Source organism: Amblyomma americanum, chromosome 6, assembly GCF_052857255.1.
Source record: "Amblyomma americanum isolate KBUSLIRL-KWMA chromosome 6, ASM5285725v1, whole genome shotgun sequence".
NCBI classification, from domain to species: Eukaryota; Metazoa; Arthropoda; class Arachnida; order Ixodida; family Ixodidae; genus Amblyomma; species Amblyomma americanum.
The window spans coordinates 59,092,707-59,106,603 of record NC_135502.1 but is presented as its reverse complement, the minus strand read 5'-3'; the positions used below and the strand labels follow the sequence as shown (position 1 = coordinate 59,106,603).

General features: G+C 42.9%; 2 protein-coding genes across 3 annotated transcripts in view; both read right to left on the bottom strand.

The window, feature by feature from the left end:
• LOC144093552 (centrosomal protein of 152 kDa-like) overlaps window positions 1-9,091 on the bottom strand; it is a 33,041-nt gene extending 23,950 nt beyond the window's left edge. The window contains exons 1-6 of the mRNA XM_077627082.1: window positions 8,689-9,091; window positions 7,201-7,313; window positions 5,835-5,914; window positions 5,197-5,263; window positions 3,913-4,156; window positions 2,374-2,511 (exon numbers count right to left, since the gene is read on the bottom strand). Coding sequence (XP_077483208.1) covers window positions 2,374-2,511; window positions 3,913-4,156; window positions 5,197-5,263; window positions 5,835-5,914; window positions 7,201-7,313; window position 8,689 — 643 coding nt within the window. The 5' untranslated portion in view covers window positions 8,690-9,091. The remainder of the gene's footprint in view (window positions 1-2,373; window positions 2,512-3,912; window positions 4,157-5,196; window positions 5,264-5,834; window positions 5,915-7,200; window positions 7,314-8,688) is intronic.
• A 1,367-nt stretch (window positions 9,092-10,458) lies between these two features.
• The window catches only part of Grp170 (hypoxia up-regulated Grp170 co-chaperone protein), a 34,205-nt gene continuing 30,766 nt past the window's right edge, over window positions 10,459-13,897 (bottom strand). For both annotated transcript variants that reach the window (XM_077627080.1, XM_077627081.1), the window contains one exon: window positions 10,459-11,788. In XM_077627080.1, coding sequence (XP_077483206.1) covers window positions 11,679-11,788 — 110 coding nt within the window. In that variant the 3' untranslated portion in view covers window positions 10,459-11,678. The remainder of the gene's footprint in view (window positions 11,789-13,897) is intronic.

The window sequence follows — 13,897 nt, the reverse complement described above, 5'->3', positions numbered from 1 at the left end:
AAAAGAAAAAAACATACATGACGACGAAACAAGTACTAAAAAGGACGACCAACACTTATACAACGCTAAATAGGCACAGTATGAAAGAAGCAATACGCAGTGTCAACAACACAGTGGGTCACAGGCAGCGCCAACCGACGGTTGAAATTACTCGGGGCAGGCAAGCAAAGGAGAATCATGAAGCAGCGCGTTCCAATCAGTAATCGTATTAGAAAAAAATGAATAATTATACGCATTCGTGCGGGCAAAAATGGGTTCAATGTAGTGTTTATGCTTATGACGAGATTTCTTATATGAATGTTTAGTTATGAAATCCTGGAGGTCTATGCCTAGTTTTGAAAAATACAAACTACCAAGAAATTTAATTCGAGCCGTTTTTCTTCGTTATGAATGAGGGAGGAAGAAAGAGCTTGCTTGGCTGCTGTCATGAATCGCTTAATCACACGAACATAATTTTCACTGTTTCCCCCTTTGTGTGTTCGCGTGAACTGGGTAAAAATGGCGGAGACTAAGCCCAATGTGATACCTGACCCCCCGCCTTTGTCATTGAGAATTTACTTTTTTCTAGCCTTAGCGTTCTTCCATTTCGCACTGACCCAACATCTCGGTAGTGCGTTTATCTTTTGATGGGAGCTCAAGGGGGGGATCGCACTGTGAACTTGGCAGAGCGCCAAGACGCTGTGCACCCTTGACAGCAGCGCCAGTGGTGGTGGCTACATGCATGAGGGAATATGTGGGTGTTTTATTTTTCCTTCTTTTTCCTCTTTTTTTGCCCATCCAGATATAACAATCGAATTTTTCCGTGTTCTCAATATCGCTATAAGTGGATTGCATTGTATTTCATATCTATGGTCTTTCTAATTATATCCTTAAAGATTTCCCCCAAAGCAGCCCAAAAGTGATATTAAAAAATGTTTTTTGTGACTGTAGGTAGCGAAAAACTGGCTCAGATCTCTGTGAAAATGCCAGTTTTCTCAAAAGGTTTTTGATTTGACTATACTGCTAGCAGAAAGACATGGGAAGGAAAAAGAAGGGCTTGTTATGACATACATGACGGCACCGGACAAGAAATTCGGAGGCCGTGGGTTCAGATCCCACCGGCGGCAAGTGGTTGTTTTTCTTCTTCTTTCTAATCAATAATGTTTAAAATAATTACCTTATTAATTTCACATTATTGAACACCGGATATTATATACATAAACAACTAACATCCCTTATGCTTCTTGGTTTCGGTGACAGTTGGCTTCCGTCATGTCTGCTAGCAGAAAGTGTAGCACGACAATGGCTTCATGAATTTTCATGCGATTTGGTGCATTGTGTTGTTTAATGAAATTTTTATGCAGTGAAATTCCTATATCTTTTAGTTACTTTCTCATTTTTTTTATTCTGTCACTAATTTAGCATGATGGTAATGAGTGCATTATGCAAGCATGGATGCAATGTTCTGCATACAAAAAACTTGGGTCGATAAAAATATTTGGAGAATGTCATTGCATGAAATATTTCTTCGGCTAAAATTTAATATCAACTCTAGGCTCCTACCATGTGTTGTTATCATGCCAGGCTTTCTGCAAATTTGGTATAACAATGAAGCAAATAAGAAATTTATAATGTCAAACCTACTAACAGATAAAAAACAAAAACAGGGCACGAGTTATGACGCAAGCATGGGCAGACATGGAGAGCAGATAACCAGCTGTCTGCGAGGGTAACCGATGATGATGATGATTATGCCTGACACGCTAGCCTTCTGAAAAGTTTTAAAACGGGAATGTTACTTCTGGCTTGTTTGCTTAAGCCTTATGGTAGCCATTTGATATTTAACTTGGCAATCACTGAAAATAATGGAAAGCACAATGATGTGACATATAATAGCCAATGCATCCTGAATTTCATTGTGACAATAGCAGGCAATAAAACCTCACTGGTAATGGGAAAAAGAAGCTTAAAACAGAATCTAACTAAAACGCGCAAAAAGCACATGAAAGAACAAGCTTTTTTTGAAGCTCTCACAGCCCAATTTTCACAATTTAGTCGGCAAGTGAACTCTGTTCTGCAAACTGCACAAAGTTGTCACAGACAAATTTTGAACATGGCATCTGTGAGTAAACTCTTCTGGAACGAACAAGTCTTTTCAGGGCTGCCACTGCTGACAAAGCTTTAGAATCCAATCTCCAAGACTAAATTGTTTCAGAACAGGTTTCTTTCAAGGATGCCACTTAACAATTCTTTTCACATACCACTTTTCTCATACCTCACAATTCAGTGATTTAGATCATGTGGTAACTTCATCATTTGGTTTCTCGTCAATCACAACATTTAATAAATTAATAAAAAAAGCAAAAGAAAAAAGCGAAATGTGTTGCAACAGACCTTGCAATGCGGCCATCTGGTCTTTCAATGAGCCAATTTCCGCTCTGCAGGAATTCCGAAGACCTTCCATCTCCAATCGCAACCTTTCCACTTCCCTCGTTCGGGCTTTGTACATCACTTCAAGTTGGACGACATCATCTAGAAAATACAAGTTTGGTAAGCTAGGGCTTAAAACATAATACTGCCTGAACATAGCAACATAAAAAAAAGCACTCGTTGCTTCTGCAGGCAAGAAGAAAGATTGCAAATTTAGCACAAAATAAAGAAATTGGAATCACAACATGCAAACAAACATTTTAACACCAAACAGTTAAAGTATGCGGCAAGTTGGGTCACTTTCAAGTAGGTATAACAGATCGTGCTCATGTCTTGCACTGCAGGGAGTGTTTGATGCACACAAACATCACAAAGTGCAATAACAAAGAAACTGATTATAGCTGGATACAAATTACTGCATAATCTCAAGTAAGGGCATCACCCGCTGTTTTGGGGTAGTTAACTGAGAAAAAATATGGTTATACATTTTTTTTTTTAATTTGTGTAGGGCTGCACCTTCAAAATTCAGACTCACATTAAAAAAAAAAAAACTGTGGCCCTTACATGAGTTTATACGGTAAGTCCACAGCGAAGCTCTGCCAACATTCACGACTGCCGCACGCCGTTCCTTCACAGCAAAAAAATAGTCTGTTGGTGAAGTCTTTATTGTTATAAAGAAAAGGCTAACCAGAAGATGAAACTCTACAAGTACAAAAATAGAGTGAAACATTAAAACATTGATTTTGTTTACTGCTGTTATTGATTAGCAGATCAATACAACACACTCCAAGCAGTGGGCTGTTGCTGCCGACTGTTGGTTTCTTTAAGTAGTACCTCACTATAAAGACAAATGACAAGCCACAAGAGCACTTGAAACTAGCTCAATCAAGATCCATGTAAACCCCGTCATCTCATCGGTAGATGAAAGACTGCAGGAGTGGGCAGTAAAGCCCTTTCTTGCCTAAGGGTTTAAATCAAGGCTGGCAGTGTTTTCAGAAATAAATTGAAGAAACAAAGCCTGATTTTCCTGCAGTATTTGACTCTATGGGCTGAACATGCATCAGGCCACAAGATGTCGCCAAAAATTCAACTGGCTCCAAACCATCTGTGACACAGAAGACCCCAAGCTTCCACACTGATAATAAGTTCTGGCTGCGTAACGGGAGCTGACAGTGTTTACTTCTCACAGGGAGAAACACTGAAGATTAAAAGAGGAAGCATCACACCAGTTCATCTTCACTAACACTAACACTAACCCAAAACCAATCCTCTCCCCATTACTTAAACAGCAGATTTCATAAAAAGGTGAAATCCTGTAACATTTACATACTTAGGAAGAGCGCAAACAATAGTTTTTCAGAGCCAATCTCTTAGCAGCATTTGCATCAGCATATATGCAGCACGAAGAGAGGACTCATCTTCGAATCTAATGTATTCTGATTGTTCAGTAATACAGCTTATTATTGCTGTTATTGTTGATATTGCTAATGTAAATACACTCACCACCCTGAGAAGGATGCAGGCTATTCAGAGGTGCGGCAGGGTTTTGGTGGGTTCCGTTGTTTCCATTGTTTCCATGGTTCATGTCATCACCTACGCCTTGGCCACGAAGGACAGGACTTCCGAGTTCAAGGCCGTTGGTGTAGTTTTCAGCGTAGACATCGTGTTGAGGAATGCGAGCACTGGGCACATTCTGCTGGGCCACCACAGCATATCGTGGCGTAGGAAAAGGCTGCCTCATGTGGTTCTGCAACAGCAGTCACCACAAACAGTCATACTGGTGCTGATAACTATAGGAGCAAAGCATAAAATCATCAACAGTAGAGCCCACAGAATGTAACAATCACTGAACGCAACTTAACGTAACTGCCTTTGACTTTTAAAGGCACTACTGACCGCAACAGTACTTCCCATCTTTGCTTTTGCTTGTCCGTACGGTCTCTGCTAGGTATTTGCAGCTTTGCTGTACTAGTCCCTTCTGGGCAGTCACAGTACTTACATAAATAAACAGAATTTATAATACAAGTTTGATTACACTGTAGCCATCATTCTCAGTAGCCCACCAAAGGAAGCTGGCACAATGCTACCTAGGTACCAAACAATTATTTATTGACTGAACTTATTTAGCACATAGCAAAACATTCACTTTTTATTTTATAATTTTCCGTATGAAGTTTACAAGGGATCAAAGAGTTTGTACCAAATGGAAAACCATGCATAAAACTCATGGCTCACCTTAAGTCTGAATTTCAATGAAGTTGCACTGAGTAGCGATAAAAAGCTCACGTTGACATTACACCGCTGCTGCAAGTACCAAACCCATCACCAACTTAGACACACCCATCAAAGTATTTCCATCACCACCTTAGAGAAGTGATGCAAGATCATGCAAGAAACCCTCAAGTTTTCAGTCTTTACAACATGATTTATTAGAGCTCATCCAAATAACAGCAACTGCTGCATTAACTATGCTTAACCATATCTCATATCTCAGTCACGTTTGTGTCTTAGGCCCATTGGGGGGCAGTATCGAAATTTGATCCCATCAGTGTTGTTTACACAGGACACCGTGAATGTAGTGCCCATTTTCTAAAGCACACCTCGGCTACCTTGGCTGTATTTTGGTTTTATGCGGCTCATGAAGGTCTGGGCCATGGATAACTTTATGATTGGTGATCATTTGATGAGCAGTCAGAGATCAAGAACACCATGACCATTTTTTATCTTTTTTCACCCTCTGCATTACGTAAATAAGGCAAACTACTAAAAAAAAAAAATCTGAATCACCTGTCCTTCAGCAATTGGTGTAGAAGTTGCGCCACCATACCCAAGGAGTCCAGGAGGTTTGAAGTACCTGAAAATGCAACAGACTAAAATGCAAACTAAGCAGATATTTCCAGTCAACCTAAATGATCACACAGATACTAAAGCAGACCCGAAGTTTTTTTTTTCCCCAAGTAAACTTTTTTGCTTGTTTTTATTCATAATTCATTGTTAAGGATAATTTGCTGCATGGATATTTCTGCTCCGAAATCAAAGTGTCCATGCTAATGAGGCATGACTGAGTGTGAAACAGATCCTAATTGCCTGCAGGATCCACCCAATAAACCAGTATCAGCAAGCAAACTCTTCATGCAAGCAGCTCTGCTGCCACAGGGAAGACTGCCTAAAGTCAGTCCTATTGCTCGTGCCTTTTTATAACCTATGTCAATAGTCTTGCGCGATCAGTTGAAAAAATAACAAGAGACAAAGTAAATGTGAAATTTTGTGACTTAAAGTTTGCACCTCTTCTGCAAACGGAAAGGTATAATATAATAAGTTATCAGGCTCATATATTTTAATTTTTGAATCTTTCTGGTAATGAAAGCTTTCAAATGACACATGAGTACTTTTCACTGTCAGCCAAATAAGGAAGGAAGGCTCACTGGTATGTAGAAAGGTCCTCGTCATCATCGTCAGTCAGTCCCTCCAGGTCATCAAACCCATTTGCAACTGCTTGTTGTAACTACACAGAGAAGGAAATGCATTTGTAACCATACACCACCCGTATAGACTGCAGGAAGTAAAACTGCAGTAAGATGCCAAACCTGGCTCACAGGCCTGTGATGTCTCAAATTGGCTGCAAGCACTTGCACAGTCAAAGCAACAACATTAGCCTCATCACATACGACTCGCATGCCAAAAGGCAATGCTGAATAAAGTTTAAATTTAAGAAGAAAAAAAAAAGTGGAAAATCTTACAGTGTACCCTGTGTATGCCACAATGCAAGCTTTTGCACCCCCTCCATTTGGAAACAGCTTTGAAGATTTATTCACCTAATCTCTGTCACATATCGTTCATTACCAAAATTTCAGCATAGTTTCCAGTTGCATTAGTCAAGGTAGGTTCATTTACTTCACTGTCAAATTTTAGAATAGGCCAATGTGTCCTCACGTACAGTGCTACGATCAATCGGCAAAAAGAAAAGATATCCTACGGACTTTTATTCATCTACACAAGCACGTTTCATGCACACAATTGCAGGAATTTAAGAACTTTTACATCATCACCAGCATTTACACAAGGCTGTGCTTATGGATAGAAACTAAAATGACACACACAAACAAAAATCAAGAATGCAGAATAAGCTTTCACAGTACAAACCATTTAAAGAATGCAGTGCTCAAGAAATCAAAATGACAGCTGAAGGCACGGGCACCACTAAGTGATAAGAAAGCTGCGTGATTCCGTCATTGTGAACCACAATCCTTTCATGCCTAAACGAGCTCATGTAGGCCTTTTGCACTAGTACTGAAAAGCCATTGCTCTGTAAAACCTAGCAACAACCTCTAGGCAAGCCAAGTACAGTCTGCTTCACCCTTGTGTAGAGTGCTCGGCAATGCACTTGCCTTCAAACAAATCCAGATCTTGTCACAGCCTCTAGGGCCCAGAGACAACACTTGCGCAGAAGTAGTGCCAGATAGACCCACAAACAAAGTAGACACAAGCACTTTTCCCAGAAATAAGGGGCTGCTCTGTAGTTTCAGTTTTTGTTACCAGCTACGCACTGCTTGAGCGCTCTACACAAGGGTGACACATACTATACATTTCATATTTTGCAAATCTGTACGGTGCTAAACACGGCCAGCACCATGGTGTGAACAGCGCCTGCTGCTTTGTGTCATTAGGGGAATTAAAAATGCCGATGTTTATTCAGAACAAACAGTCAGTATGGATACAATAGCATGTGGTAGATTAACGCTATCTAAAATGAGTTATGTAGTGCTGTAAGACTCTGAGATACAAATATACCTCTTCAGCCTTTTTTCTCACTTCCGCTGAAGCTTCGTCCTCTTCATCGTGATTGTGGGCAATGTCAAACTTCAAGTCCCCAGCAGCACCAAGCAAGCTCATGTCTGGCTCCACTGAAAATTAGCAACAGACGTGACTTGTGTACTCAATAGAAGCCAAGTTACTTTCACAGAATACAGTAAATTAGAAAAATTAAGCAATAATATTATGACAAAATTCACAAAACTGATTCCCTCACGTGCATAAAAAGTAAAGAATGTGTTTGCGAACATAACTTTGATAATGACCCATTACCTACACTTAACCCCCTGCTGGTTTATCTGCATCCAAGTGCAAAAGTGAATTGTTACTGGATTTAATGCTTGTGGATATGCTATTTAACTATCGCGAATATCTCGCTGCCTGTGATATCCGTTTCCGAGGGTAGAAAAATATACCGGGATGAAAGTATTCGGATACATGTTTGCAGTGTGCTTTAACCTACACAGAAGTTTCAGTATCCGATTGCTTTGGCATTTCGCCTTCAGCAAATGGTGGTTGTCATGACCGGGAGTCGAACCCGCGACCTGATGCTCGATAAAAGAGGGCCGTGGGTGCTTAGACACCACAGCGGGCAAACGAGATAATGATAATTGGTTTTTTGGGGAATGGAAATGGCGCAGTATCTGTCTCATATATCGTTGGACACCTGAACCGCGCCGTAAGGGAAGGGATAAAGGAGGGAGTGAAAGAAGAAAGGAAGAAAGAGGTGCCATAGTGGACGGCTCCGGAATAATTTCGACCACCTGGGGATCTTTACAGTGCACTGACATCGCACTGCACACGGGCGCCTTAACGTTTTTTCTCCATAAAAACGCAGCCGCCGCGGTCGGGCGAACGAGATCCGGCGTACAATTCGACGCTAGTGACTGCACGCAGGTTGGTTACTCCAGATCACTACGTAGCAATTGCAACTCATCAAAGCTCCACTGACAGCCAGCTGAATATATATCGCAGCTCGTATGCAAATTTCTGGATATAAGGTACCACATAATATACGTTTCCAAACGCGCAGCGTGAGGAACGTAGATCACTGCTAACGCAACGAAACAGGCTGTACACAACACGCTCTTCAACACGGCCATAACATTCCCGCCAGCACTGTCTTCCCCGCACGGCAGCTTGAATCCGATCATTTGTCCTATATGTTTACGACTCTTTTTTTTTTGCATTCTAAACATAGTCTACAACAATCTAGACTGCGCCAATCGCAACAAAAGCACTTCAAAAGCGTCAACAAGCAATCAATAGTTCAATCACACCTGTGCAGACGCTAACCGAGCGAGCGCCCATGTTTCGGATAAATTCGTACCGCTCAGTGTACCTTTCGGTTCGATTGTCACAACGCTATGCAAAGTAGTTCGTCGATTGTTATTAACATCCACAGAACGTATTCTAAGTACGAACACGCTTGCCAAAACAATCGGTTACAACGTAATGCGCGCTTACTTGAGGCAGCCGGTCAACCCGATGCCGGGCAGAAACCTTTTTAAAGTGCAGGTGTGCAGATTCGAAGAACCCCTGCCATCTGCAAGAAGCGAAAACGGGGACAGCCGGGCGAGAGCAAAATGTAATCACGTCGGGGGAGCAAGCTGCGCGGTAACCGCGTTTGCTCAGTAAACAAAAATCTGAACCAGACCGCTCGCACACAAGAAGCACACGCGCGAACAGCCGCGGGGTCGTCAACGCTTGTACGAGCGTTGCGTAAACGTCGCATCCATAAACTTTTTCTTTTTTTTTCAGTTCAGCAGTTTTTAATCGCAATTAACGAGTAAACTGAGCGTCTTTTCAGCCTTCAAAACATTCTAAAGCCCTGAATGCGCAGCATTGCACACATGGAGGGGAAAAAACTGAGGAGGGAGCATCCGTCAAGAGACGAACTTTTTTTTTATTTTTTCAATATTATTTCTATTCTTACAATTATTATCATTTAACCACTCGGCCATAAACATCAGTCTCGATCGCCTGTGTGCGTTATGCATTTCCCGTTTCATTTCGTTGTTCCTTTTTTGTTTACTTCTTCCTTCCTCAGCATTCATTTTATTTTCGTCCAGGAAATATTTACCTGAAAAACTCTCTGTGCCCCCCTATTCTTGGCCAATCCCCCTATGTGGGCATGTGCCATTGTATGAGGGTAACAACAACAACAACTTGACGCCTAGTCGTAAAAAGTAAAAATGCATTAAAAAGAAAAGAGTCGATCTCCCACCCCCCGTGACCACGCCACATGATAGCGTGCGGTGATATCTAGCGCCGCTGGGCGCGCGCATGCGCTGACTAGCGCGTTAGACTGACTAGAATGTAGATCAACCTCCTTGCTGTAGACGCCCGCGCCAACGTAACGTTACTAGACGTTGGCCCGCGCCACGGTAGACTAGCCACGGGCCGCGCAGACGCGCGCACTAAAACATACCAACACCAAAATACTAAGGACTGACTGGGAGAGAGAAAAAACGGGGGAGAGAGTGGCTTCACGAGCGCTTGCTTTGCGAAGGCTGGCCGCTTGGCGTCGCGCTCCCTCCTAAGTTTCTTTTTTCCTCCATGGTTGCACACATAATGCTTATTTTTTTTTTTATTAATTGGTTTTTGGGAAAAGGAAATGGCGCAGTATCTGTCTCATATCGCGGACACCTGAACCGCGCCGTAAGGGAAGGGATAAAGGAGGGAGTGAAAGAAAGAAGAGGTGCCGTAGTGGAGGGCTCCGGAATAATTTCGACCACCTGGGGATCTTTAACGTGCACTGACATCGCACAGCACATGGGCGCGATGCTTCCATAAAACGCAGCCGCCGCGTCCGGGTTCGAACCCGGGAACTCCGGATCAGTAGCCGAGCGCCTAACCACTGAGCCACCGCGGCGGGTTCACGTTTTATGTAACCGACGTTATATTCACGGCAACGGAAGCGCGGCGCATATTCTGACGTCAAACAAGAGCGCCTTCGTGCCTTTTGTTTTGTAGCGCCGAATAACGCTAGTGTAATGGCGTAACCAGTTCTAGTGCGTTCGCAAATGAAACGATTACATTGCCATAATGGTAGTGCAAAGGTTTTGAAGTGATCACCGCAATATTACATAGCTGTTATGGTAACCAAGAGCTAGCATTACAAATGTCATAAAAGCAAAACCTTGCATCGCATGTATGAGAACAATGACAGCTTCACAAGAATGCAGTGAAGAAGATTTTTCATAGCAATAAAGTGATAAAAGAAAACGCAACAAGTAGGGGTGACCACAAGACCACAACTTTTATTTGCAAATTGGACATTTATCTGGCAGTATGTACATGGTGTAGAGAACCAACATGCAAAAAATACACTGCAATAAGCATTCTGCATCTGGCCAAGGTCATTCACTCAGAACAGTCTTACAGACTCTCAACTTACACACACTTGTGGGGTCTGTGAAACACCAGCGCACTGCAATGTGCAGACGGAATTCCAGAAAGCTCTTTGTACATGCACGCGTGATAGGTAACACATCTCTAATATATGCCACTTTGCATCCTGTGTCTCAAATTATAAATGTGGCATGGCCAGATATCACACATCAAGGCTGCCCAATTTAATAACCTGGTCCTAACAAATTACTATGAAGGACTTGGAGCAGTAGCCACCAGCATGAGCCCAAAAGTGGAAACGCTGAAGTGTGTGAGATGGGTTTTCAAGGACAGAACACCGGAATTAAGAAAAATGTGCATACAAAAATTAAACAAGAGCCATTTCATTCACATTTCTAGGATGTTTGGCAAAGCCTGCCATGTGGATGAGTTTGGTGCATGTCCAACATTCAATGAGCTCAAAACTTCAGATTCATCAAGCATGAGAGTTCTCACCAATTATACATCAATTAATATACTAGCAACTCATCACCTACTACTATATTACACACTTTTTATAAAATAGTGACCACCGGCATATCTGGCATTTTTCTGGAACCCTTCTGGGCAACTTCTTCTTAGGTCCCTGCCCCAGAGAACCATGGTGCTGCCTAACAATTCAACCAGCATGTTCCCTTGCAGTTTGATTGATGCAGGCAACGAAGCGATTTCCAGCAAATTCAATGCTACACCTATTACAATGGACATCTGTTTGCTGGTGGCAACTGTTGCTAACATCATCAATAAAAAAAACTTCACAGAGCTCCATATCCTCGTAGCTGATGTTCTGACACACCAAACAAGAAGCACTTAAGAGCTAAGAGGAACGAGCACACAGATTGTTTCATGGAAACACTCTGCTAATGCACCCTTCAGTGTGTATATAGCCAGTCCTACTCCCCAAATTCATTAAATAATAAAGGATAGCTTGGGCCTTATATGTACAAACAATGTGGCTCCTGCTAAGGGGAAAATAAAACCCTTCCCAATAGTCTCCTCCAGACTGCTTTTTGTGCCCTGAACAGTGAGTGACAAGTCCATAAATAAGGAAATGCTGTGATCAATTAGAGTTCAGTATGTTCGCCTTCCTCAGTTTGCTCAGGTGTTGGCTGCACAGTTTCCACAGGCTCCACAGGCTCCATAAGCGGCTCCAAGGGAATGGTACCTTCAGCTTCTGCAAAAGCAACAAATCAAAAATAAATTTACTGCCTATGCAACAAAAATAATCTTATTTAAATAGGAAGACAATATTTCTATGCAACATCGAGTCCTTGCACCATCATTTCTGTTACAATTACACCATCTGCAGTTAAGATATCTAATTATTCAATACAACAAAAGGAACTAAAAACAAAAGCCTAATGGTGTTGCCCTCGTAGCATTTTAAGTCAGGGCTGTAGTGAATCCTGACACTCCAGGTGGCGCAGAACAAATCCTGACCCTTGATACTTCTGTGCATCATATCAGGTGCCTCTTGCTAAGCTCAGCCCCAGAGCCTGCTGCATGACAGCTCTTCTAGAGGCCCTGTTAATGAACCTACAGCACATGCCAGCACTTCAAGGTTGGCTCTTCAGAGGTTAAAGGTAATGGACAGCTTTTGTGGTGACACTTTTAAGGATACGAAAGACTGGCTAGACCAGTCCAGCCAAATCTCACGTCCAGTCAATTCTCAAGTCCAGTCAAATCTCAAGTCCAGCCAGTGGAGCAGAGGCTAGAAGCTTCTGTATACTCTTCAGGACAGTGCCTGAATGTGGTTTCAAAGCCATCAGGCCACCTTAATAACAGTAGGCAGCAATTTCCGGTGAAAGCCTCTGGGCATGTTCACGAACACCATGAGACAGAATTAGGCAAAGCCCTGGCTTGAAATACATATTCAGAAGCCTGACAAAAGGTCACATTTGGCGAGATCACTTACCCCTTCCAACATTAAAGAAACAATGCAACAGTAAAACCTCATAATTTGGCCCCAGTAAATTTGGAAAATCGGATAATTCAGACTGCCGCCAGAGTCCCGCCAGATGCCCATGCAAGTCTGGGGAGTTGGAAGCTCGTTTATTCGAACGCCACAGGGCTTGCATCGGTTAATTCGGATGGGCCCCCGAAGGGGTGCCATGTTTAGATACATGTTCAACAGGCGATCATCCAGATATTCGTTCACAGGCCTGAATTGCATATACATTATTACACTGTCCAGGCGTGTTGATGGCTGACAGGTTCCCGTCAATAGGCAGAGTGAGTCTGGCTGCATAGTTTCGTTTTCAAAACTGTACCAATAGCCCATGGCAGTGGTGGCTATCTGGTGCACACATCAGCTAGTCAGCCAAGCCGCAGAGCATTTGGTACAACTGCTTTGTTGCCGATTTTTTTTTGTATGTTTTTCGATGACGTCTTGCCGCTCCAGTGCCAATGCAAACGTTTCCCTCGCTTCCGTCCTAGTCATTCTAATGGATATTTTCATTTTTCTAGCGCGGCGAAACTCGGCATTCGTTACGTGTTGTTTGCTGTTTGTGCAGTGAAGCCTCCTCACCTGCGACTCCACATGAGAAGAAGCTCCAGCGCTACCGTTTCGGACACTGAAAGCAGCCGCGGAGACCCTTAGAGCTATGGAGCAGTTCTGCTTCTGCCACTCCCGATAGCGTGCGCGAATTAAAATATTTAACGGAACTGCAAGAAATCGCTGTTGTCACACAGTTTTCACGTTAAAAGGTGGTAACAATTGCCCAGGTTCCTACCAAATAAATTTCGCTTTCATGCAAATAGTTTGAGGCAGTTTTGAGGGGGCCATTCGATAATTTAATACAGTAGCCGACGGGTAATACGGACTCCAATAATTCGGACTTGTAGGATATTTCGGACCTCGATGAGGCACCGCCAGTCACCCCGTAGAAGCACATACATATTCGCGACGGATATTTCGGACATCAAAAGTCCGAAAGTTCGATCTTTCGGACTAATTTCAGTCGCCTACGGGCCAAAATCGGCCACCTTATCGGCTTTTCGCCGGCGCAAAAGGTGCCATCTTAGATTGAGGTGGATTTGCGCTGCAGTTGGATTGGCTTGGCATACTTTCGGTGCCTCATTGTTGCCAGTAGAGGTCCCTGCGATCTCTGACACTTTGAGGTGGCAGCCGGATTGTCATCGCCGTCGACTTGTTTTTGTCGCCGACGTTGTCGCGGGCAGTAATTGCTTGTCCCAAACGTTGAAAATTGGTTGTTGGGGGAAGGAAATTGTGCAGGAGCTATCTCGCATCTCGGCCCGAAGGAATAAAGGAGGAACTGAGAGA